General features: G+C 32.4%; 2 protein-coding genes across 4 annotated transcripts in view; both read right to left on the reverse strand.

Moving 5' to 3' along the window:
• Window positions 1-1,837: 1,837 nt before the first annotated feature.
• LOC134706957 (ankyrin repeat domain-containing protein 45-like) lies at window positions 1,838-15,258 on the reverse strand. Of its 3 annotated transcripts, none has more exons than XM_063566345.1 (7): window positions 15,123-15,258; window positions 8,633-8,982; window positions 7,951-8,118; window positions 7,612-7,706; window positions 5,508-5,646; window positions 4,752-4,775; window positions 1,838-2,000 (listed from the first exon to the last, which is right to left on the reverse strand). In XM_063566345.1, coding segments are annotated over exons 1-7 (804 nt in total). In that variant the 5' UTR covers window positions 15,125-15,258; the 3' UTR covers window positions 1,838-1,974. The 3 variants fall into 3 exon arrangements, with proteins under 3 accessions (XP_063422415.1, XP_063422416.1, XP_063422417.1); XM_063566346.1 differs by lacking the exon at window positions 15,123-15,258 and adding an exon at window positions 9,194-9,232; XM_063566347.1 differs by lacking the exon at window positions 4,752-4,775 and having other exon boundaries at window positions 15,123-15,257.
• A 3,573-nt stretch (window positions 15,259-18,831) lies between these two features.
• The window catches only part of LOC134705029 (uncharacterized), a 30,596-nt gene continuing 21,836 nt past the window's right edge, over window positions 18,832-27,591 (reverse strand). The window contains exons 3-5 of the mRNA XM_063563798.1: window positions 26,174-26,428; window positions 19,876-20,040; window positions 18,832-19,440 (exon numbers count right to left, since the gene is read on the reverse strand). Coding sequence (XP_063419868.1) covers window positions 19,180-19,440; window positions 19,876-20,040; window positions 26,174-26,428 — 681 coding nt within the window. The 3' untranslated portion in view covers window positions 18,832-19,179. The remainder of the gene's footprint in view (window positions 19,441-19,875; window positions 20,041-26,173; window positions 26,429-27,591) is intronic.

The following is a 27,591-nucleotide window of genomic DNA, read 5'->3' on the forward strand; positions in this document are numbered from 1 at the left end:
ACCAAACTTGGACAGAAGCTTGTTTATGAACATAACATAGTATCCATAAGTAAATTTTGTAAAAATAAATTTCAATTTTTTCAGTATTTTGCTTTTAAATGGACTTAGATTTTCTGCCAGGAAACAACACATTCACTCTGTGGTTACAGTTTTAATTTTTTTTGATAACTTTCCTTTACCATTTTGGATTTGTACCAAACTTGGACAGAAGCTTTTTAATGATCAAATGCTAGTATCTAGAAGGAAATTTTGTTAAAATTTTGTACCTGTGGATCTGTTTTTTACTTATAAATGGACTTTTTTTCCAGTTAACATTAAATTCAGTCTGCAGTTAAAGTTTTTAAAACATTTATTACATTCATAAACTATCTTGGATTTTTACCAAACTTGGACAGAAGCTTTTTACGATCAAAAGATAGTATCAACAGGAATAATTTTGTTGGATTTTTTCATCATTTTTGTTGAGTCTGTGATTAAGGGCTATTCCTGAAAAAAATGTATTGGGGGGTTGGAAGGCAGTTTTTGTCAGCACCCGCCTCCCAGACAATTGTAATTGAAAATTATAGTCCAGTATAGTGTGAAAAGTTGCTCTGATACCCATCACCCATGTATTATTATTACAATGTGCCTTCCAACCCCCCCCCCCCCCCATACATATTTTTCTGGATAGCCCTAACAGCAAAAGTAGGCGAGACACTGGGTTCTGCGGAACCCTTACAAATTTTTTAAGAAATGGCTCCCCCTGTTTGTGGGAAAAATTTGATTGATTATACATATAGGAAATCACTGAAGCATGACTTGAGTGCCCCCTTTTTTAGATCAGTCAGTAGATCCCTCTTATGAAAAGTTCTGGATCTACCACTGGGATATGGGGTCCAATAAAGAACTGACTGACTATTTCATAAAGAATGTACACATTCCAAATTTTCTATACACCATAGCTGTCAGAGCTTTTACTATGAGTACTTGACCTTATTACAAAAACTTAACCTTGATAAATAAACCATGAAATTCCAAGACAGATCTACACCCTTAAGGGCATACGATACAGTTTTGATCCTGTATTTACAAGTTCATGAAAATGTGCATAAAGGCTATTTTTTACCTGATTAACTCAAATATGTAATACAAAATATACCTTCATGTGCTACTTTTTGAGTAAAATGAGGTCGAAATTTTGTATATTTGTTCAAAATTCAGATTTGTGGCCGTAATTTCTTTTTCGAAAGAAAGACATAACTTTTTTGTTATAAAAGATAAACACAAATTGTTTTTAGTTAAATAATCGGTAATTTCTGTATTTTATAAATATCCTAAAAAATATGCAATTTTATATTCAGAAATAACTCATATTTATCAAATGTTCATGAATTGAGGAAAAAACGTCATTTTTTACTGCATGTTTATCAAAATTAAAAAAAAATCCTCTATTTACAGTTTTATAAAATTTGGGTCACACAATCTCCCTGCAAAATGACACAAAATGCCGTTTTGAAAAATAGGGGTCCATGAACTCGTTTTCAAATTAAATCAGTTTGAATGATGAAAATCAGTCGAAAAATGCATCTTTTCTCGATATGTCACAGTTTGACGTCGCGAAAATAACAAATTACGTTAGCAACGTCATTACCTTCCCTGTAACTGTATCGTATGCCCTTAAAGAATAATGTAGACAAAATATATTAGACCTTTTATTTAAAGTAAAAAGTCTACAGAATTGTTTTCACTACTGATAGCATCCATATTTGAAGGCAGTCAGGGTTATTAACCATTACTATCTTAAAAAAAGGAAAATAATATTTTCTGTTCTAATAGTAAATTAAATGAAATATGCATATTATTTCAACAATTTATTCAAAACATTTTTTAAAATAAAAAATAATAACGAAATACATAATGATGTATCAATAAAGTCTTGTAACACACTAAACTCCTCCTTAATTCTAAATAGTCTGTAGCTGCTCTGGATTTTATTTACCTTTTTTCGCTCCTTTCTGTGGCTAAAAGTAGAAAAAGAAACAATGCGATATTCAAATATTATATATAAATATACCCATTTGCAATCAACCAAAATAATGAAAATAACTTTGAAATAAATTAAATATAAATAAATCAAATACCAAAGTAAACTTGAAGAAGCTAAAATACCTGGTAATCATAAAGTAGCTATATTTGTTTTTAATTGTTTTGGTGTTTTTCACTATGTATTTATGGAATTACTGTTAGAATATTTTTTAAACTATGAAATGTGTCCATAATCAAAATTTTACTGCAGTATAAATCATTCCAAAATTACATAGCTAGCCTTTTAATCATTTATCAATGATATGGGAGATAACTCCTCCCTTTCTCTATATGCACACAAATTCAGAAAAAAGTATACTTTTCATAAATTTTTTAATTAGGTTTACAAAACATTACAAAAAATTACAAAATTAAAAATTTCCAAGTAATGAAAAGATTTCATGTTGATGAGTCTAGTCAGTGTTTTATATTGTTTAGAAAAGATTAATATACAAAATAAGATTAAAATCAAATACACATGCATTTACAAAGAGCCTGTAAGAATTAAAATATAAGAATATGAATCAAACATCGTCAAATTAAAGTGAAAGTTCTTTCTTCATGAAGAAAAACAATAACACACATTTACCACCTGAATTCAGTCCAGCAAAACATGCACTGGCACAGTTTTCTATAAGCATTGTTGCCCTACTTATATGGAGAATGTTTTTTTGATATCTTCAATAATAGGACAGCAAAGAAAGAGATTAAAGATGCAGGTAACAAAAACTTTTTGTCACTAGGCAGTCTAGAATTGAATTTGGAATTAACTTATCCAAAACTTATCCTTTACTTCTGGTCAGACTTACACTCTTTAGACAATTCAAAAATTTCTTGTACCAGAATGCATAATAAAATAGCAATTTTATCTGTGCCCATAAATAAAAAAACTCATCACAGATACCAGGATTAAAATTTAGTATTTGTGCCAGAACTCAGATCATGGAAACCCCCTTTTAAGAAAATTTGACTCACTAGCTGCATTCCAATATCAAATTAGACCAATGTTTGTCTGCTATAGCTCTAATAGCACAAAAATCATGTTGATCTCATTTAGATTATTTTTCTTTTTCAAAGTCTTTTCTGTAATATTTCCAAAAACTTATTTTTCTTAACCCCTACTTCATATGGCAGTATGAGCAAAAAAGTCTGTTACATGATAATTTTCAAATGCATATGTATTGTTTTTTTCTATATTCAATTTTCTATTCTGTCATTTTCAAAAGCGCTAAATATAAAACTTCAATTTGTTAAGTTTACTAAAAAAATAAAATGTTCAACTACTGTCAGAAAAATGTGCACTGCAATGATTAAATTTTATCTGCTTACAGAATGTTACAAAAACAGATGGTGAAGTCAACACTACTAACATTCTCGTAAAACCAGAGTTCCATGTCCACATATGGGTCTAAATCATGAACATCTGGTTAAATTCTCCTGAAATTCTGTACTTCATTTAAGGTTATTCAAATTGATATTTTTCAATAAGTTAGTAGTTAAATGTTTTTATGTAGAAAACCAATAGCCAGAACATTAACTGAAAGTTCATACTGTCAGATTTAACTTTATAGAGAATTTTTTTTCAGAAAAAGATATAAATTTATCTTCATAAGGAGCTAATTTAAAATTCACTTCAATGTTTATGAATACTGCAAAAGTAACTTTTGTGACATCTTTGTTAACTGAATGAACCTTTTATACTTTAAATTAATCTGTAAAGTGTTATACACAAAAGGTCTTGTCTCATATTTGACAAAAGATACATGTAATAGTAAATAGTATGCAGAGTAAAGTCAGAAACTCTGGGCAACGAGAATGATCACACTCAAAATTCATTCTAATTCACAGAACAATTTAAATGTAAAGTCAAGTTTACAGACACACAGGATTCAAATTGACATACACACATTAGTCTACTTACTGATTCAACTGTGATTAAAATGAAATTATACAAACATTGTATTTCAAAAGTCAACACATGCAAAAAAATATAAAAATAATTACAAGAAACCCTTTCAACTGTAGAATTGAAATTTAAGGGCGAGACAAACTGTGATCCTCTTCTGATTGTGTATAGTGGTATTGCATAATATGTCCTTTGATGTTTTAAGTATTCATAGTTTGCTAATCTCAATTTGGTTGAAATTATAAATAATGTTGTCAGAGGCCTAGACACCCCCCCCCCCCCTTTTTTGTGGGGAAAATAATGTTGATTATATAGGGAATCACTGAAGCATGACTGGAGAGAGTCCTCTCTCAGAAAGTCAATTGGCCCCCTTATAAAAATTTCTGTATCTGATACTGATTATGCAATTCAGGCTTTACTAGATTATATCAGACGGTGAGTCTCTATTGAAGATAAAAACCCATCACAAATTGTCCAGAGACACAGGAATTCAGTTTAAACAAGTTTTCTATATAACCAGAGTTCTAGATCTGTTTATAAGGATTTTACTGTTACAAACAGCTGACCACTGTTTCAAAAGAGAAGGTGAATTAGTATATTCTTACATTGGTTAACATGAAAGATATAAAAAATAATGGTGGAAGCTGAAGGGAGACAACTCAGTATATTATACGTACTCATAGGCCTATTTATGGAATGGAGTTACAGATAATGATGGAAATGTGGAACAATGTAAAAAAATCAACATAAACAATTTCAAGGATTTTAATCATAAACTTACCCAATGAAAGAGCACTTATTTCTACTAAAGTAACAATTCAAAATATAACCAATATGGACAAATATTAAAATCTAGCAGGGCTTATAAATTGTCATCAGCAATTTGTTTACTTTTTCAACAGCAAAATTCTACTTGGTTAGTATTCATTCAATGTTGAAAGGAATTCCAATCATAAATTACATATGTTTTCATCTCTGTATAGACATGTACTTTTATCTTTAATTTGAAACTTTTTGAATTAACCATCAAGATTATTTAAAGATCATTGGGACAAATATGCATAACCCTATTTTTATTATTGATATGTCCAAGCAATGACAGGAACATCTAATAAGTTATGATGATGATGATGATGATGATGTCTTTACTTGTGTCTTTGTCTAAAGGAGACATATTATGTTCAAAACATCATTCAGGAATATATTAAATAAACAACTGAATAAGTCTATTGAAATTATAATATGCAATTCCATGATCTACCAAAATATGTTCAAGTGTTAATGAATACATGTTGAAGAATAAATGTCAGCCTTGCTGTTCAGAGAAATTTAAACCAGTGCAAATTTGCAGACTTGCTTTGCTTTTTAACTGGCAAACACTATTCTCCAAGAAACCTACAATTAAAATTGTTTACTTTTAAGCAACTTTTTTACCCCAAAATTCACATAATAACCTATACCAGTTGCCGAAACCAAAAAATTACACAAACCTGCCCCAAAACATACAAGAAATATATAAATATAAATGTGTACATACGAGGTTCATTGAGTTTTTGCATGATGGGATTGATTACTTCCTCAAGTGCCATTTTCTGTGTAATAAAATCTTTAGTTGTAGCATCAGTTGTCCTCTCTACCCACTCAGCCTTCTCTTTACACGTATTTGTAATGATGTTCTGAAAAAACATAATTTATACCACACTTATGGGATATTTGACATCTAAAATCAGTAAACTTATTTTTTTTCTAACAAAATTACTATCTCCTATTTATAATGAAAGTATAGATAAGTCAAAGAAGTAGGTTTCAAAAAAGGTTCAATTTTGGCACTGACATGTAAATAAGAAAATGATGAAAAATGTAAAAAGAATCTTCACAAAATGACATCATGATTTAGTAGGAAAATAGAAGAATTGACTAACATACCACCTAAAGTTAACAGTTTTTTGCTTCAGACAACATTGGCAACAGACATGGATGATTTTTTTTTTTATTTGTAAGAATAATTTTTTTGTTACAATGTGCTTCTGTATCCTTTTCAGATTAGAATATGAAAGCCTGCACCCTTATACTGTACATGTGGTTTTATTATTTTTCGTTGGATACCAATTTTCATGGATTTAGTGGGTAAGGGTGAACCGTGAATTCAAATGTTCAACAAATTGCTAATTTTTTATAGACTTGTACGCATACTTTAGGAAAACCACAAAATTTAATACCAGTGTGTACGAAAAGTCCTAATTTTCCTCAATCCACGAAAATTGTTATCAACGAAAACTAGATACCATTGAGATGGGAGCCATCTCTGTGGGCCCCGCTGTCAATAACGTGGGGTAAATAAGTTGTATGGATAATCTGATATGAAGCATTATTTGAAGTTATTACATAGTCTCATGTGTGATTTTATTCTAAGATTTGAAGTTAAAACTGATAAATATTCTCAACTTACTTTCATAGTATAATAGTGATATGACTGCATGATGTGAACTCATTGTTGACTACTCTAAGTTGACTTCTGGATATATGGATTGATGTTTGAACAATATGTTTAAAGGTGCTGCCCAATTGATATTTGTCACATATTTTTAGAATTATGCCTTCAATATATTATGACCCACCAAGTATAAAGTATGAAATATTAACGGTTCTCGAGAGGTAGAGCGGACACAATTTGTTAAGAACAAAGAATGGATGGACAGACCGACAGACTGACCTTTGACCTAGGATGAATACATTATGACACATTCTCTGGTGTTGGATAATATATATTTTAAGTTGGATATTTTTGTGACTGACAGGTATAAAGTATGAAATAATAACAGCTGTCCTCTCAAAATATAGTTTGGATCAAATTTGTTAGCGATGGATAGACCAACAGACAGACAGACCTTTGACCTAGGAAGTTGTACATATATCATGACACACCCTCTGGTGTTGGTTAAAATGGATGTCAAGTATAATATTTGAAATCATAACGGTTCTCAAAATATAGAGCGGAAACGATCTTCACCACAGGACACAGGGTTGTCAACTGAAACCAAAGTTTTTGACCTTGACCTTTGACCTTGGAAGTTGTACATATATCATGACACGCCCTCTGGTGGTGGTTAATAAACGTGAAAAGTATAAAGTAGGAAATCATAATGGTTCTCTAGATATGGAACGGACACAAAGTTAAAGTGTTACGGACGGAGGAACAGACTGATCACTATAGGGCAACCCGCCTAAAGGCGGGGCCCTAATTAAATGAATCCACAGTACTAGATGACATGATTGTGGAAAATTTAGTACTAGACCTGAACTTGGAACTGATACATTAAAAAAGATAAAATGTTTACATGTAAACCCATTACATTCATAAGCTAAAAAATCTGAGATCAATGAATTTTTAAATAGATATAAGAAGATGTGGTATGTATGCCAATGAGACAACTCTCCTTCCAAGTCACAATTTTTTAAAGTAAATGAGTATAGGTAAAAGTACTATGGGCTTCAGTAAAGAGGCTTGGCCCACTCTGAACATCTGTCGTCAACCTATTAAAGGCCCCCAAAACTTGTCTTGCGTATTGTAGATGATAATATGTTGACTTTTCATCAATGTTATTTGATTGTTAAGTCATTAAATTACTGTCTCCACTTACTTTGTCATCTTTGGTTAACCTCCCTTGGACTTTCTCTCCATCTGCCAGAGTTTCTTGTGTTGTTTTAATGAAGTTTTGCAGGTCAACTTTAGCTTCTACAAAAATATCAACATCAAAGCTCATGAGAAGATTCTAGAGTAAGAACAATCACTCTTTTATGTCAACAAGAATTACACTAAAAAATAAAGATGACTAGACAATAAAATTGTTTTATGCATTGCAATTATTAGTATAAATACATGTAAGACAAACATGTTTTTATAACATAAAGCAAGTAATAATCTGTACAGGACAATTTCTATGAGAATCTCATTATCAGAATGAATCATAAATACAAACCAGCCCAGTCTAAAAAGTCAACACATTCAGTTTTGTTATATCTGAGGGCTGTTTCTCTTGGTCTTTCTCCATGAATGTTCTTCTGTTGTAAATCTGATAGTGCTTCTACCAAAACTTTCAATACACCTAACTTTCCCCAGGCAGCTGCATGATGCATTGCACAATAACCTAAAATAAAATTTAAAATAATCGAAATATTATTAACCTTTAGTGAAAGTTTAGCAATACATGTATTTTCTAGATTTAAACTGCCTACTTTGAATTAATTAGTTGTTTGATCTGAGAGGGTAATAAGCATTGTGTGCATGTTTCATAATATTTGGTTCAGGCAAACATCAGTTAGAGAACTGAAACAAATTAACGTAAAACAAGGGTAAACTTTTAAAAATATGCCTCATTGGTACATATATTTGGCTCAATTTAATACTAGACATTCCAGAGGTTCCTTTAAAATTTTAATGTCATAATTAAAAATAACTGACACCGCAATGAAAAAAATATTGCTGTATATATATGATGTCAATAGTTCAAGAGGCACAGTCTTATGCCACATATTTATGGGTCAAGCAGCACAGATTTCAAATTAGCTATAAGGTCTATTTGGGGCTATAAAACAATATTGAACCTAAATGCAAGGTTAGCACCCAGTATTGTTTGTATTTAGTAGTACATGTAGTTATACCTTGACAGTTAACTGCTAATACATCAGCACCCCGCTGAATCAATTCCTTCGAAATATCACCACGTCCTAAAGTAGCTGCAAGATCAAGAGGCGATTTTCCATCTTCTCCACGTTGATTAATCAACTCAGCAACTGTGTCTTTGAAAGCATCCTCATCATCTTCAAAACACCTCACAAATCTTTGAGAATCATTTTTCAAGATACAGTGTGTAACGATTGTTGTGTTTGGAAGCAGAATTTCGACTTCTTTTTCCTCTTGTTCTCCGTCAGGTGTCATCTTTTTTCTTCTTCTGCCACTTTTACATCCGCCACACTTGGCTGATTTTGTTGTCTGCTTTTTCCGGTTTTCCCTACAGAAATGTAAACAACTTCACGTTGATATGGAAATGGATCTCTATCTAATAGATGTTTGACTTTAACCAATACACTCGTGAAAGCAAACACCACACTACACCACTGTGTTAGGGTTAACAATTTCAAATGTTACATGTTTATGTGATTAGTAAGATTATATCAAATATACTATGCGTAATATGTGTTAATTCTAACAATCGCCCCTACATATTTTTTGGATAGCGTCAAGGTAAACAACACAAAATTAAACGCTCAGAGGATTTCTATATTTATGAAAAGTGATAATAAAATATAAAATCATTACCGGTCACCCGGTGCTTGGACTCCGGACTTCGGAATTAATAAAAAAAGAAATAATGAAAATACACTATGACTACATTATAGAATGACGATTTTTACAAATCAATATTTTATTTTTTCATAAGATTTGTGACAATTTTTTTTTAAAAGGATACCTACTGGTAAAATCACAAACAGGCTAAACTTTGAGGAAATGATTCAACTTGAAAGGAAAGTCTCTAATCTTTTCAAATGGCAAAATCAAATGCTGAAACACATCAAACGAACGGATAGCAACTGACATATTATTCCTAACTTGGTACAGATATTTTCTTATGAAGAAACTGGCCGAATAAACGATTTTTATATCCCATTAACAAAATTCTAACCGTTCAAATTTATGGATTTGTAATTAGCATATACAACTTTAAAAAACCGACATGATGACGATCTGTTATTTCCAGGATGTGATTAGTATACATAGTAAAACATATGTCAGATCAAAATTGAAATGGTTCAGAGAAGAGCTACCAATAACGTCTAAGATGGCCAACACTACACTGACAAAGAAGCCATGATATCTGGCATCAGTCACCATGCTACTTAGTATATAAAATTCTTCATCAATTAGTTTCCATCCCAGTCAATAAATACCGGCTAATATCATCAAAAGAACATAAATTTATACAGCCATTCTCTCCCACAAAATATCATTCATATTCATTTTCCCACAGAACAATAAGGTTGTGGAATTCCTTACCATACCAAGTAGCCTGTAGCCCAGACTTAGAAGCATATAAGTCTGGTGCAAAACCACATATGTATTGCTAAATCAAATTATGTTTTTATCTATAAATGAAAAAAAAAAAAAAATGTTTGAAATTATTGTAAATATGTCAGATAGATTTTAATTTGTTTCCCTAGTATTTACCTTCTTGTAATCTTCGTCATATTGAAGTTAAGAAGTATTATGTAGATGTAGATGTATATAACTTCACGTTTAAGCCACATTTGCTATTTTCGAAACTCATATTAACGACTAAATTGATGAATTTTGATGTAAAACAAAATGTTAATAGTATATTGCTAAGGATTATATATATATAAACCGTTGACTGCACTTACGTATATCTTTGGATAGTACTAAAACGGGAGGGTAAAGAATTTCTTGGGTGAGCATTGGGGATAGCCACACATTGAAACCCATTGCCTCGACAGTTCTGTATGGCTAGGGATTATAAACTCTATTTTAATAAATAGCTTATACCACAACGAAAGGACAAAGAATTTCTATGGATAGCATTCTTGAGGGCCGAACTATTTGTCTGTAAAATGTGAAAAAGTAAAATTTGATAAAATACGCTTTGGGGTTATCCACTTGTTTAAACCAATTGGATCGGCAGTTCTGTGTGGCTAGGGATTATAGACTCTGCTCTAATAAATAGTAATTGGGTATTACTACCACGAAAGGGCAAATTATTTCTAGGGTAAGCATTCCTAACGGCCGAAAAATGGAAATAAGGCCATATTCGATAAAATACGCATCGGGGCACTCACTTCCCGCCCCATGGTCTCTGTAGTTCTTTATGGCTAGGGATTATAAACGCTGCCCTCATGTATCGCTTTTGGATGGTACTACAAAGTGAGGGTTACGAATTTCTGGAGTAAGCATTCTTAAAGGCTAAAAATGTCGTCCGTAACATGAAAATAAAGCCCAATTCGATAAAATACGCACTTCCCGACCCATTGTCTCTGTAGTTCCTAATGACAAGGGATTATAACCAGTGCCCTTATGTAATGCAATCGGATGGTACTACAACGTAAGGTTAAATCATTTCTAGGATAATAATTCCTAACGGCCAACAATGTTGTCCGAAACATGAAAATATAGCCATATTCGATAAAATACGCATTGGAGCCACCCACTTTCCGAACCATTGTTTCTGTAGTTCTGTATGGCTAGGTATAATAAAGGCTGCACTAACGTGTATCTATTGGATAGTGCTACAACAAGAGGGTAAAGAATTTCTTGGATAAGCATTCTTACAGGCCGAATATTTCCTCCGTAACACGATAAAAAAAGGTAAAAGTTGATAAAATACGCGTTGGAGTTACCCACATGTTCAAACCATTGCATCGGCAGTTCTGTATGGCTAGGGATTATAGACTCTGCTCTGATAAATAGCAATGGGGTATTAATACAACGAAAGGCCAAGTAATTTCTTTGGCTTGTATTCATTAAGGACGAAATATTTGTCCGTAACACGGGAAAAGTGTAAATTTGATAAAATACGCATGGGGGTCACCTATACTTTTTCAAACCAATTCTCCGGAAGTTCTGTATGACTAGAGATTATAGTCTCCAATCTTATAAATAGCTTTTTGATAGTTATATAACGAGAAGGCAAAAATTTTTGTGGTTAGCATTCCTAACGGCCTTAAATTTCGTCTGAAACATGAAATTAAAGCCAAATACGATAAAATACGCATTGAGGGCATCCACTTTCAGACCCATTGTCTCTGTAGTTCCTTATGATAAGGGACTATAACCGGTGCCCTTATGTATACGTATCGGATGGTACTGCAACGTGAACGTCACGCACGCTGTTCCTACAACCCCTATGATTTAAAACAGAATTTTCGAAATTTCCTCCGCAATATAAAATAAAATGTTAACAAACACTAACCACTATAAAAACTAATTCAGTATTTGTTTTCCTTTATGTTCTTATAGCTCTTGGTCATATGTTTAGTAATATCTAGTATATTTGAGGATTAAAACAACAAAGCTATATGAAAAAAAACGGATGTCCAACGTTACATTTTGAACAACTGTTTTATCTCTTAGTATGTATAGTGATCCTATTTCTTATCCTCTGATCTTCCCGAAACTTGACAGAAGCAACGAAGTGTGTCAGTTCTTGGTTAAATTAAAGCCGGGCTTTTGTCGAATTTCGTTTGACTCGGTGGCTGCATATTAAACTGGAATAAGAAAAATGTCCAATGACGTTCTTCGTTGACTTAACGGCTAAAAGGTAGTTTTATAAGTAGACATGGCTAAAAATGTCTGAAAAATGTGAAATAATTATAACATCTACCGAAAGAACAAACATTTGCCTCATTGTTCGTGAGTTCAAAAATTGTAGATTCTATAAAACCATCTCTACACAGCCGTTTTTCAAGCGGTAGCCATTTTGTCCAAGTTGATATTTCATTTTTCCAAGCAATTAATGCGGGTTTTTTTACCGGATATTTCAATAAGTAATTTATAATTTACCAAAACAAAAGTAAGATACACGGAAAAAACATAAAGTCTAGATTCTTTTTTTATTAACTGCATGTTTGGGTCTTAAAGGAATAAAACGCTACGAAACATTACAAAACGGTAGCCAACTGTCCAAACGTCGAAAAACGTAAAAAATCAACGAATGGCGTGGTGAAATTAAAAAAAAATTGCTGCTTGTCGAAAAAAAAACCACGGTGCATGTTGTGCATGAAACGGAGGTAACTGAAAGACTTATTGGAAAAAGCGACAAAAACAGTTTCATTGAATTAATGCAACCCCGTATTATACGGACGATTCAGGAGAAGATTAGTACATTTTAAACTGACTGGGAAAATAATTTTCAAGATCGGGTTATACTAATTGTATTAAATGGTTGTATTTCGACAAGTTATGTGTCAAGCAAATTTTTAATACAATTCAATTCAAATTAATCAAGGGTAAATATGTTTTATTTACTTGCAGAGTGTCGGATATATTTGTATTAGGGTTGAATCAAGATATGAAAAATTTACAATGACAGATGATATGCGGCACCATGCAATTTTAGTAATTCATTTATTGAAAACTGTATACTTCTGTTCCATTTTTCCTTCCTTCAACTTCATTTCTTACGACAATACAACATTTTAAAGTGAATTAAGGGTAAAAATTATTTAATCAGTTTCCACAACTTTGGATAAATAAATTCATGGTAAATGGACATCACAAAATTAATAGAGACTGATTTAGAATCAAACAACTACATAACAAAAGCAAATGAAAGTTGAAAATTGAATAAATGTACGTCAAAAGTTTCAGAAAACTCTCTTTGACGTCGTGGTGGTGTAACGTCGTGTTGTAGGAACATCGTGCTCAACGTTGTGAGGGTATATAATTTCTAGGATAATCATTCCTAACGGCCGAAAATGTCCTCAAAAACATGAAAATGCAGCCATATTGGATAAAATATGCATTGGGGACACCCACTTTCCGAACCATTGTCTCTGTAGTTCTGTATGGCTAGGGATTATAAAGGCTGCAATAACGTGTATTTATTGGATATAACTACAACAAGAGGGTAAAGAATTTCTTCGGTAAGCATTCTTAAAGGCCGAACATTTCCCCCGTAACACGAAAAAAAAGTCAAAGTTGATGAAATACGCGTTGGGGTTACCCACATAGTCTAACCATTGCCTCGGCAGTTCTGTATGGCTAGGAAAATACGCATTGGGGTCAGCCAATGTTCAAACCCGTTGCAACGGCTGCTTTGTATGGCTAGGACTTTGCTCTTATAAATACCAATTGTGTATGGGGTTTAGCATTCCTAACGGCCGAACACTTTGTCAGAAACATGGAAAAAAGTCAAATTTGAAAAATACGCATTGGGGTCACCCACTTGTTTTAACCCTGTCTGACAGTTCTGTATGGCTAGGGATTATAGACTCTGCTCTAATAAATAGCTAGTGAATATAACTTCCGCGGGAGGATGAAGAATTTTTGGGGTAAGCATTCTTACAGGCCTAAAATGTCGTTCGAAACATGGAAATTAAGGCAATTTCGATAGAATACGCATTGGGATACCCACTTTCCGGCCTATTGTCTCTGTAGTTTTTTTTTATGGCTAGGGATTATATACGCTACCATAACGTATAACTAATGAATAGTATACAACATGAGGGTAGAGAATTTCTGGGGTAAGTATTCTTAAAGGCCGAAAATGTCGTCCGTAACACGGAAAAAAGTCACATTTTATAAATACGTTTTGGGGTCACCCACTTGTTCAAATCCATTGCCTCGTCAGTTCTGTATGGCTAGGGATTATTGACTCTGCTCTATTAAATAGCTATTGGATAGTACTACAACGACAGGGCGAATATTTTTTGAGGTAAGCATTCCTTACGGCCGAAAATTTCGTCCGAAACAAGAAAATAAAGCCGAATTCAAAATATGCATTGAGTCACCCACTTTCCGACCCATTGTCTCTTTATTTCTATATGGCAAAGGATTACGCTGCCCTAACATATATAGCTATTGAATAGTACAACAACGTTAGAGTACAGAATTACTGGGGTTAGCATTTTTAAAGGTCGAAAATTTCGTCGGCAACTCGAAAAAAACCAAATTCGATCAAATGCGCATTGGGAACATCCACTTTCCGACCCATTATCTCTGTAAACTTTCGAATTTTCCACGTTTCGGACGACATTTTCGCCCTTTGAAAATGCTTACCACAGAAATTCTTTACAAACAATGTTAGCGTTTATAGGCAAACGTAAGTCTTAAAAAATCTATAAACAGAGACTATTTGGGAAAGATATTTTTCTTAGTTATGCACCACATATGAGTCAGCGGAAAAAGTACAAAAACAAATAAACATATAAATGGTTTACTTTTTAAATTGTTATTTGGATGGTGAGTTGTCTCATTGGCACTCACACCACATCTTCCTATATCTATATAAATGGTTCGAAACCAAGTTATGTCAGAAATCAAGTGGCATGTATCTTACTGTTAAAGGTGTTATTTTTAGAAATTCCTGTCACACAAAAGAAAATATTAAAACTATTAGTATAAAAATGAATAAGTACTTACATTGCATGCAGGCTTGTCGTCTGGGCTTTTTATAATGTGTTGTATTTAAATTAGTCGTATGTCACTTTTATAACCAAAGTAAAATTCATAAGAACGTTTAACTAGATCGATACGAAAGTGAATAATTGCTACTTTGGACGTATAAAGCCTGGTTGGAATCAAACATTTTAAACCGACCGGATAACGATAACTACATATTCAATAATGGTAATATTATGCAGTTTATCCTGGTATTATTAACCTATAATTACGGAATACTTTGGCACTTCTTCCTTTGTTCATAATTTGTTTACTTTTGTAATATAAATATTAGCAAGTGCATTGTGTTGTCCATTGACAGAATTCACAAAAGAAATATCGCATCATTCAGTCAACTACCTCAACCAGCAAAAATGTCGAACTTACGTTTTAAAGTACGTGCTTATAATTAAAACGAAAAGTACAATTTGAAATAAAAAAACTTTAGGGCAAGAGATTAAGTGATTTGAAATTGCGCGATTGCTTATTCAGCTTCAGGACGAGGGAAAAAAACTAACAAGTTATACACTACATGTTGGTCAAAGAAGATCGACGCGGTGATTGACCGACATGATATTTGGACTGTCATTGAAAATTAGGGTATGATGGATAGGGACAACCACATGCTAGCAAATAAACCCAGATTTCCTGTAGTCAGTGACATGTTCACATGCCTGTCAAAGCTGTCTGTTTCTGTAGTGATTTTCTTGTTGTATCTTAATGACATTGTCATTTCTGGAATTTAAATGGTTAATTTAAGATAGTCTGTGTTATATTTAATCACAACTTTTAAAGATTCTGAGGAACTGAGAGCATGATGTTTTGTGTTGTGAATTGTGTCGTTTACAAGAGTTCCATATGTCACTCCCAGTATACTGAAAGAACAAACTTACAAATTAACGTTTATTCCGTGGGATTCTATACATATTGAACTCGCAAGTGAAGATCAAGTTCACTATTTTTGCATTTTCACTTTTTTCTATATAATTTTACGAATTGATAAAAAGTATACAACAATTACGAAATTTTATTCATGACCCCTTTCAAAACTTTATTCTCTGTTCAATTTATGTTTTGAAATCACTGTGACAAACTCTCATTCAAACCAATAAAAACTTTCAGTTATCATTTCGGATATTCGGACTTTAAAACCGGTTCGCATTGGAAAAAATGAAAAAGAGAAAATATCTTAATCATTACTGTGCCAACAAAGGTCTCGATGGGGTCAACTTAGGCAATATCATTCATCATAAATTAGTTCAGTCGAAAATACCTCCTTATTTCAAAGATCATCCTGTACCAATCATTTCTTATACCTATATATTAAACCTACTGCAACAAAAATTTTCAATTACTAACACGTTTTGCAGGTTCTCAATATTAACGACTTCAAGTCCAAATGTTGCAAAACACTTATCCTACCTCCATGACAAATATGTTATTGTCTTACAAATAAAGCCCAAAACAACATCATGTTTGTGTGTAAAACACAGTACATTAAGTGCTTGATAATCGAATTAGGTCTTGACAAATCACTTGGAAACTCAACATATACCCTCACGACACTTACCAAAGAGAAAATCCGGGATAACCATATGTTCCTTTGGAATTTTGCCGAAAGATAAAGAACTGGATCTTTCATCACTGTATTGGATATCTAAACTACATAAGTGTCCTTACAAACAACGGTATATTGCTGGGTCTTCCAAGTGCTCCACGAAACCTCTTTCTAAATTATTATCATCTATTTTATCAGCAATCAAAGCCGGGCTTCAGAGTTATTTTGAAACTGTCTATTATAAAGGTGGCGTGCATCAGATATGGGTGGATACTAAAACATTCCAAAGATCTTTTAGAGTACATAGAATCTAACTCTCTTTCATCTTGTTACATGTATAGTATCAAAACATTTGACTTTTCTACACTTTACACAAGTATTCCACACTCCAAACTAAAAGACAAATTGAAAGAGTTAGTATTGCTTTGTTTCATAAAAAAAAACGGCCAACGTAGATACAAGTATCTTGTCTTAGGGAGGGTTACATCCTACTATGTAAAAAATAACTCTTATTCAAACAAATAAATCTCTGAATCTGACATTATCAAGATACTTAATTTCTTGATTGACAACATATTTGTTACTTTCGGATGACGTGTTTTTCAACAGACTGTCGACATTACAATGGGAACCAATTGTGCCCTCTTCTTGCCGACTTATTTCTTTATTATTATGAGGCTGCATTCATACAGGAACTTCTTATGAAGAAAGATAAGAAGTTAGCAACATCATTTAACTTTACTTTCTGCTATAAAGATGGTATTCTCTCACTAAATAATTCAAAATTTCGTTACTATGTTAAACGCATCAATCCAATCGAACTTGAGATAAAGGATACACCAGATACAGTTAAGTCGGCCTTGTATCTTGAATAACATCTAGAAATTGACAATGAGGGTCGGTTGAAAACAAAACTTTACGACAAATGAGATGAGTTCAGCTTTCCAATTGTGAACTTTTCATTTCTAAGTAGCAACATTCCAGTCGCACCTGAATACTGGGTATATATCTCCCAATTGATACGACATTCCCGTGCTTGTCTTTCTATCATGATTTTCTTAATAAAGGGTTGCTGCCCACAGAAAGCTATCATACCAAGAGTTCCAAATGGTAAAGTTGAAATCTTCCCTTCGTAAATTTTATGGAGGTCATCGATTGGTTGACCGTTATGGAATAACCGTTTTACAGATGATATCGGATATGTTTCTTACGTCGTAACTACAATACCCTTCCCTTTCATAAATGTGACTTATTGAATAAGACTATTTGCCGGATGTGTTAATACATGGGCAACACGACGGGTACCACATGTGGAGCAGGATCTGCTTACCCTTCCGGATCACCGAAGATCTCCCCTAGTTTTTGGTGGGGTTCGTGTTGCTTATTCTTTAGTTTTTTATGTTGTGTCATGTTTACTATTGTTTGTCTGTTTGTCTTTTTCATTTTTAGCCATGGTGCTGTCAGGTTTTTTTTCGATTTATGAGTTTGACTTCCCTCTGGTATCTTGCGTCCCTCTTTTACACTTATAACCCTAACATTTATCAATGGGTCTATTTAGTCAAGGAGAGGGCTAGACTTAATAGACAAATTCTAAAATCTTTGGCGAATTGGTGATCCTGTTGGTAGTCAAATAAACAAAATTTATTATGTGATTTAGTTTAATATGGTCTACAAATGCAAAGGGATGTTGCACATTGAGCAGGATCTGCTTATCCTTCATGAACATCAGAGATCACTTCTGTTTTTGGAGTGGTTTGTGTTACTTAGTCTTTCGTTTTCTTTGGTGAGTTTTGTGTATTGTTAATTGTCTGATGGTCTTGTTATTTTAGCCCTGTCATTGTCTTTTTATTTTCAACCTATGAGTTTAAATTTCCCTTTTGTATCTTATAAAAAAAATTGAAAAAGACAGTTAAAACACCCTTCTCAAACTAACCTCAGTTTCAAGGTGACGCTAAAACATACTCTCATAAATGCAAATGACCTTTTTTTTTGTTAAATTCCAGCAAATATAACAATACTTCCACAATGATTAAGAGAGGGTTTGGTGTTCTTTTTTTTTTTTAATCTTAGGACAAACTTAATAAACTGACAAGTTTTACAAGTTTTTAAGATATTCCTTTATATATACCAGATTTTAAACAATAATAACACTACAATTTTCATCAAATTTTGTATTACTAGACTAGATAAATTGTTACAACTAGTCTTCCTAACAGCATATTTTCATACATAGGCTGAATTTGTGGAAAGCTATTTCAAAACTATCTTTATAAACTCCTTTCTCAGAATAAAAAAAAATATTTCAACGTCGGTATCATTAACGATGTTGAATTCAGAATGTCTGATTCTTTTGGAAGAAAGCAGTGGTTGGGCTATGCCATTAATAAGTACAAAGATATCTACTTTCATCGAGCCTAACGCAATAAAAAAAGCACAAAGTACAGAGTTTTTCAACTCTTATAAAATTGAAAAAATGTTTTATTATTTTGCGCTTTTTGAGACGTGGTTGAGTAGAATTCTGACTAATCTAGACAGATATTTGATTTGTTTGTCGAGAATATCACTATCTATTTTTATGTCTTCAATCTTAGAGTCCATATTAGTTTCCATGTCAGATTTGAATGTCTGTAATCTCGTTTCGGTTTCTTTGATATTTTTCACAAGGCCCTCCTTAACCTCTGTTATTTCTTCTTCAAATTTCTCTGATGAGCCTTTGTTTGAAGATATGTGACTTCTCACCATCTGTAAAAAAAAAGTCAAATGTATGCCAAGGACTAATTGTACATAGCTATACAGCGTTATACTTGGTTCTAACCAATTACATATTTCAAATATCCTGGTAAACATCTTATGTCTAGAGATTATGACAAATAATGACATTTTATGTATTGAAATCTTTTTTCTATAGTTTCAATTCTTAATTTTATCAATAGTACATGTACTATTAATTATATTATCATCATTATTAGTATAATCGATATATCGTTATTTTTCAACAAACATGATTTCTACATGATACTGGAATTTAGGAATAAAGAAAGTATGGGAAGCCTCTTAAAACATAAATGAAAAAAAGGACATTTCAGATTAGTTTTGTGTGCGTGTGACTATGTGTTTTTTTTTTCTATAGCAAGTACAGTGCTTATCCAAGTTGCTTATAACTAATTACATTTTTACCTTTCTGAAATCTTCATTACTGGACCCATCTATATGAACATTCTTCTCCAGGCTTTCCAGTTTCTTAACAACAGTTTGAATGAGGTTTTTAGCTTCCGCCTCTAAGAGACTTATCGTTCGGTCCAGTTGGTCCATTTCCTTTGTGTTCTTGTCTTTAATCAAGTCCTGAAGTGAGAAAACATTCGTGTAAGTCGTACTAGAATCGTTTGTCATTTGTTTGATATCAAAATTGTTGTAGAGGACAAGCATATTTTAAAATTCGTTCTAATTTACTCTAAATTATAGAGGAAAAAACAAAGGTCAATTTAACAACACTCTCTGAATAAATCCACTTACTATGATTTATGTAAGGGTAATTCAATGATGGATTTAATTGTTTTTATCAATTTGTGTGTTATCGCCACTTTTGCATTATTGTGCTATTTCTAAGCAGTCAATTTTCATTGATAGAGGACCAATTGGCAATCATGGAAGATGTTTTGTTTCCAGGCAATCGAGGCAGTAGAGAATTGTTTCAAATACACAAAGGGGGTTGCAACTAGACGAGAGAACGTAGAAAGACATCAAACAAAGAAAACAAAATCATTATAAGAACTCTGGATAAACAATGTTCAGATAAATCGACTAATCAAACTGCTGAAGAGTAACCATGATAAATATCATAATAGAAAACGAGGTAACTGCCAAATTTGAAATGATTGAGAACCCCATAAAATAAGTTCAAATAAGCTAACAACAGATCTTTCAATAGACAAAAAAATATGTTATTTCTCTAGATATACCAAAAGCCAGAAAGCAAATCAAAAACCGAAAAAAACCAGAAACTAATTGCAAGAAAGCTGCAGCTTTAAGCCTTTAAACCGACAAATAACAAAATGCTGAACATCACTGTTACCAACAATTTTAATTTAGTAAAAATATATAATGCTACCAAAACAAAATGACCGTAGTTTACATATGTTCAAATCTTGCCAATCGATTAGGAAGAGGGAAACACAAATTGAGGGAAATGTTGGTTGTAAAGTGACAGATTCACTACATCTGATATTTTGAAGATTGATTTTCGTTTTGTCTTTTTGAAAATTATATGTGAATTCTGCTTTAATTGAAAACAAAACAAGTCCGCCTGAAGAGGAAATAAGTTCTCATAAGAATTCTGATTGTTTGCCGAAATATTAATCTACCAAAGTCAACAAACTTGTTGTCGATCAAAATGTCCAGCATTTTGATGATATCATCGTCGATGTGTTTGTTGTACAAAAAGTTGAACACAAAAAAAAGAATTTAAAGGCAAATAATCATCGAGGTTCTTCCCAAAGAGAGCAATTGATTCATTGTATGTACTAGTATTTATCTTTTAAGGAATGAGGTATTGTTTCTGCACATATCTTTTATGGAAAATATATACTACTTCTGGTACAAATGAACTATGTCGCGTTATATATCATCCGATATCGGACTATTTGGTGCCGACTCTGTTTTCTACAGCTAATCGACGCCATTAACTATTAGATAACTTGAAATTACAGGAAGACATAAAACGAATAGGAAATTGGACAACACAATGCATGACATTTCAATTGACCAAATGTTATAAACACTAGAAAAACAATATGTTTGATATCACTACAATAGACATCAAATGGACGTATTTCTCCAAACATTTGAAAATGGAGTAATAGAAGTTCCTTCATAACATAAGTTCCAAAAGGAAAGAATAGTCTGGAATATTATTTCCACAGGAATAAATATTACAGTAAATGTTCCTAACGGAATAAATGGTATAGAATATTTGTTCCAACCGGTATAGGTATTATGACAATGTTTATAATAAAGTTTCCATTGGAAATTCTGTTAGGTGGAACAAATATACGTTGACACCACTAGCGTAAACTAAACTGACTGAGGCACATTAATGATAATATAGACTGATGTTTCGAAAGTGAGCCGTGCCATGTTGGTATGAGCAAGTAAAATCACCAGCGTACAAAGAGTCTATATGACCAATCATTGAATATATAAGTGCTGCCTGGATTCCCCTTCAAACTTATCTGCAGGAAAATTAGAAAACTTTCAAAAGAGAGCGGTCCGAATTGCATCAATTATTTCGATTCTGAATAGAACAATTAAGGTTATTTCGGTGTCCGATAAGTATAAGTGAAAAAGCGTTTGTGTAGGCTCTCTCATGAACCTCTCTTTTTTGTTTGTAAAGAAGCAAACGGCGGGCACTGTGATTTTTCAGAGGGAGTAGTTTGAACAGTCAGCACGAAAGGTTGTCGTATCTATGTCAAATAAGTCAATTTCGGAATGCAGCACATTACAGTCAAAATAAATGAATTAGTAACAGCATGAGCACCATTTTAGAGATTGAAAGTGTTTTAAAGTTAAGGAAATATATATTAAGTGCATGATAATTAGATAAAATTAATTATTCTTAACAAGTCAGTATACGCATGTGCAAACACATTTTATTGGATTTAGAGCATGGGTTTGTTCACAAAGCGAAAGAAGCACGTCATATTAGAATTACAAATTCCATATGTACAGATATCATGTATTCAGACAATTAGCCAGAACAGTTTAATATAAATCCAGATTTCTTCTAAATACTTTGAAGTACTTGAACTCATTACCACTGGAAATTTTCACAGGAGAAAATAATCAACAGACCAAGTAAGATATGTATAGTCAGTGGGTATATTGATACGCAATGTCTTGAAATCCATCGGACGCATCAACGTAGCATTTAAAGATAGAGATCAATATGTATTGTGTTGGAATAACCATAAGCTTAACTTTAACTTCAAAGTCAACCAGTTGTCTTCGTTAATAAAATATTATGTATTTATTTTACCATGGTGATATTGAGGATGAATTTCATATTATTTTCAAAATGTCCAAAATATGTTAACATAAGAAAATTGTAAATCAAAAACCATAATTATACAAGTACATCTTTTTTTTTTAAAGATTTGTTCCGTTATTGTCAATAAAGAATGTTAAGGAAAAGTCTGATTTAGGTAAATATCTAAAAAGGCCACCGATATATTATGACTTTTGTACAACTACTGTTGCCTGTATATAAAATTTCAGGACAATCCTTTAAATGATTTCTACTATATGATATTGCCTCTGATTTTACTAGTATGTAAAATGTTCTGTGGGATTTTGTCTGATGCTCGGTCTGTTTCTGTGTGTGTTACATTTTAGTGTTATATCGTTATTCTCCTCTTATATTTAATGCGTTTCCCTCGGTTTTAGTTTTTTACCCCGATTTTGTTTTCTGTCCATAGATTTATGAGTTTTGAACAGCGGTATACTACTGTTGTCTTTATGATATACATAGATATAGGAAGATGTGGTGTGAGTGCCAATGAGACAACTCTCCATCCAAATAACAATTTTAAAAAAGTAAACCATGATAGGTCAATGTACGGCCTTCAACACGGAGCCTTGGCCTACACCGAACAACAAGCTATAAAGGGCCCCAAAATTACTAGTGTAAAACCATTCAAACGGGAAAACCAACGGTCTACTCTACATAAAAAAAAAAAAAAAATGAGAAACAAGAAACACGTATAGATTAAACATGTATATATTTATGATATACATATAAGCTGTGTTGCTTCTTATCGGAAATAAAGGAACTAGTAAATAAAGTAAAACTTGTGTCAAGAAGAATTTTCTAAAGTTAAAGAAAACATTCATAATTGATTTAAAAAATCGTAAAAAGGCAGGCTAGACATTGTCATTGATTAACACTGTGACTATTAACAACATGAAGACAAACCCACATATTACATAATAATTTTAATCGATACATTTTATCCCCAATTTAGCAGTTGACACTGCGCAGAGGAATAATTACTAGTATTAAAAAGCAGAAATTGTTTGGAAATGAAATCATAGATTTTTGGTGCATATCATTATATGAATTTATAATTTAAAAATCCTTGACGAAATAAAACGAAAAAAAGAATTATAATATGAGTAAGTTTTTGTGATTTTAACCCTGCATGCAAGCAGGAAACAATACGCTTATTGTTTGCTTTATTTATGGAATCCTACCTCTATGTTGAGCACCCAGTGTTCACTAATCTAACATAAAATTGAGAAAGAAAATCTAAGTAATCTGTTATGTATATAAGAGTTACAGGTTTCAAAGTTAGATATATACAAGAATACAAAAGAAGTTCATACATAACATAGATTGATAGTAAATAAACAGATTATTTGTACTTGCTATTTAAATCGAAACAGGAGAAAAAGTTGGTGAGCATCAGTTTGTACAGATTATACAAATCAAATTATTTCGAACAGACGAGTGTGCATTACATATATTGTCTATGTATAATAAAGATTAAATCTGTGATTGTATATTATGTTCATTTATTTGACTTATTGGAATAACATAGAGGTGAAAAAATACTCATTCAAACTCAAAAATAGAAAATAAACTGACAAAGCCATGACTACAAACGAAAAAAAAACAACATAGAAAACTAAAGACTGAGCGACACCAAACAAACCAAAACATTGGAGGATTTCAGATGCTCCTGCGGGATAACCAGGTCCTGCTCCAAATGTGTCACCGTCGTTTTTGCTCATGTTAGTGCAAACCGGGGATAAGTCTATAAATTTGGGAAGGTCTCATTTGTCGAAAAGGGGACGGATTGTATTCACGATATTTGAAACATCATATCAACTGGGAGATATATACTCCGTATACAGGCACTGCTTGTATATTGTTTATTAAATTGGAAAGTTAACAATTGGAAAGCTGTAATCATGTCTCTTTTGTTTGTCAACCAATCTGCATTATCAATATAAGAGGCAGACTTAATTGTTAATATTATCTGTTGTATACTTTATCCCAAGTTCAATGGGACAAAAGCGTTCAACATAGTCATTAAATTTTGAATTATGTAGTGAGAGAATATCATCTTCATATAGCAAAAAAAATAAGTTAACCGATACTGATAACTTATTTTTTTTTATTCCTTTGCAGTTCCTTTATGAAGTCCACCCCCTGTTGATACTGAAACAAGTCGTCACGAAGAGAGGACAGTTGGTTCCCATGAGAATGTCGCCGGAATGTTTGTAGACAAACACGTCCTCCAAACGTTACTAATATGTTGTCAATAAAAAATTTCAAACATTTTGACCATGTTTCTTTCAGATTTAGAGAGGTTTCTTGCAGCACTTGGAAGACCCAGCAATATACCGTTGATCTCACTGTTGTTTGTAAGGAAACTTGTGTAGTTGAGGTATCAAATGGAGTGATGGACTAGTTCATTTATTCATCATTGGTTAAAAGACCAAAGGAAAATTGAACAGACCTATGAATAGTATCATAACAGAATAAGACAAGGGAAATAGCTTTTTTCTTATTCTTTTTTACTCAAATGCGTTTGCTTTTATTTTTAACATATTGTGCTATTGACCTAAGTTGTATGGTTAAGAAAATGATATTATCTTTTGGAATAACCTTTTGCTTTGATAATGCAAACATAGACCTATATAGTAGCTAACTTCTACGTAATTTGATCTCAGGTTGAAAGTTGTCTGAATACTAAGGCTTTTCTACCTCAGGCATAGATTACCTTAGCTGTATTTGGCAAAACTTTTAGTCCTGGCCTTAAAGGCATAAAACTTTGTTCAGTGCTCGGAGCACAAAAATCATGCTCGAAACATGAAATCCAGCAATTTGATTGGTTGATTTTGGAGTCTGAGTGCAAAAAACATGCTCCAAATTTTTATGACCGCAAGGCCTGGTATCTATGATGAGTTTATTTGCATGACATTAGTAGTTTAAAAACTTCCTCATTTCAAAACTAAATAAATGTGGGTCAATGACCAAGTAATGATCGGTACATTTGATTCAGTTACTGAACTAAGTATTCCCTTATAAAAGGGTGGTTGTCAATAAAATCTTACAGAATTTTAAAATAACAAAAGATGTAAAGATTGAAAGTAGCAGATTGGGCTAATTTTTAAATAACATATATTCCAACATACTATGTGTATTGAGCGAACCATCCCAATCTAATTAAAATATTGATCTCTGATTACGTTATTACTGCATATGCAGTATAACGTAATCAGAGATCAATATTTTAATTAGATTGCTCATATGCAGTATAACGTAATCAGAGATCAATATTTTAATTAGATTGCGAACCATCCATGCCCCCTTCATTCGCACTTTGAAACGAAATCGGCCGCGATACGTTCAGATACATTAGTTATGTATAGAGTAATGTCATTTCATTGGAAGTTTCTATTAGTATTTTGTTACCATATCATTTTTCCATGTGATTCTTTCTTCCTTCAGTTTAGTAGTGATGCTGTTGTTTGTTCTCGCTAAGGACTTCAATGCGGCTTTTTTCCACACTTGTAAGGCATTTCTGGTGAACATGTTAGAGGTATGAACTCTACCTCTTATGCTGTCCATGTAAATTCTCCTCTTCTCATCCGATGCGTATAATTCCTTCTTGATACAATTAATCAATGACTCGATCTCATCGTTCAGCTTACATAGCTCCAATATATTCTGTAGATGAATTATGGAAGAATATTAAAATTAAAAACGTATTTGACGTATATCTGCTAAATCAAATTGGATATGCGCATTTTCTATGAAATTGTGCTACTTGGTTTGATTTCTTTTCGCATATGAAAAAACCATATCGAAATCCCTCAATCGTTTTATAGTCACATATCTTAATACTTGAAATAAATTAAAAAAATAAATAGAAGGTGAACAATGGCATTTTACGGATGAGTAATTTGTCGTAAAGGTGGGTATATATATATATTTTTACTGTAGTGTTAACATGATTTGCCATAGGAAACTATGATAATTACTCTGACCCAAAATCAAACTAAGATATACACAAAGTATTAAAGAAAATGTCAATGAATTGTTATAAAAGGGTTCGGAGGATTTATATAAATATACAAAAGAGGTATAAAGCAATGCAACGAAAATGTTTTGGTAAGAAAATTCCAATTAATAATTCGGATAAAAAAAACCACATAGGGTGCATGAGGACACACTATGTTTGAGATTATAAGAAAGTTTCAACAAAAGTTGCAATTGGCCTGCGAGGAGTTGCGGATACAAAATGTGAGACATTAAAACAAAGTTATTTGCAAAATCCATGCATGCATGGCAAAGGAAATATAAATAAAAAATACTTCTGACCAAAAAATAGGAGGAGGAGGACATTGTATTTTATATGAAATCATTCTGAAACAGTCTCATTAAATCATGATATTAAAGAGTTTAAGGAAGAGATGCAGATACACATACGTTTTATCATTCTGAAACAGTCTCATTAAATCATGATATTAAAGAGTTTAAGGAAGAGATGCAGATACACATACGTTTTATCATTCTGAAACAGTCTCATTAAATCATGATATTAAAGAGTTTAAGGAAGAGATGCAGATACACATACGTTTTATAGAGTCTTATAATGTACATATATGAAGTTCCATTTTCAAAGTTCAAAAACCTTATCCATAGAAGAATATCAGTACTTTTCAGAAAAAAATAAGCTCTATTGAGCATTTATTTTGTTTTATTTTTAGCCCCAATCACTATTCAGATTAACCCCCCAAAAAAAACAATCAAGAGGCCCTCAAGATCCTGATTCGCTCACCTGTATTTGTTTGCCTAGATTGGAGAAGATTTTGATCATTTTGTGTAAA

Source organism: Mytilus trossulus, chromosome 2, assembly GCF_036588685.1.
Source record: "Mytilus trossulus isolate FHL-02 chromosome 2, PNRI_Mtr1.1.1.hap1, whole genome shotgun sequence".
Classification (NCBI taxonomy): Eukaryota; Metazoa; Mollusca; class Bivalvia; order Mytilida; family Mytilidae; genus Mytilus; species Mytilus trossulus.

What these genes read in the sequence shown, in the direction of transcription:
- LOC134706957 (XM_063566345.1), bottom strand. An exon ending in GGTTAACCAAAGATGACAAA is followed by an intron (nt 5,647 to 7,611) that starts GTAAGTGGAGAC and finishes ATGTTTTTTCAG; the next exon opens with AACATCATTACAAATACGTG. An exon ending in AATAAGTGCTCTTTCATTGG is followed by an intron (nt 2,001 to 4,751) that starts GTAAGTTTATGA and finishes TTCTACTTTTAG; the next exon opens with CCACAGAAAGGAGCGAAAAA.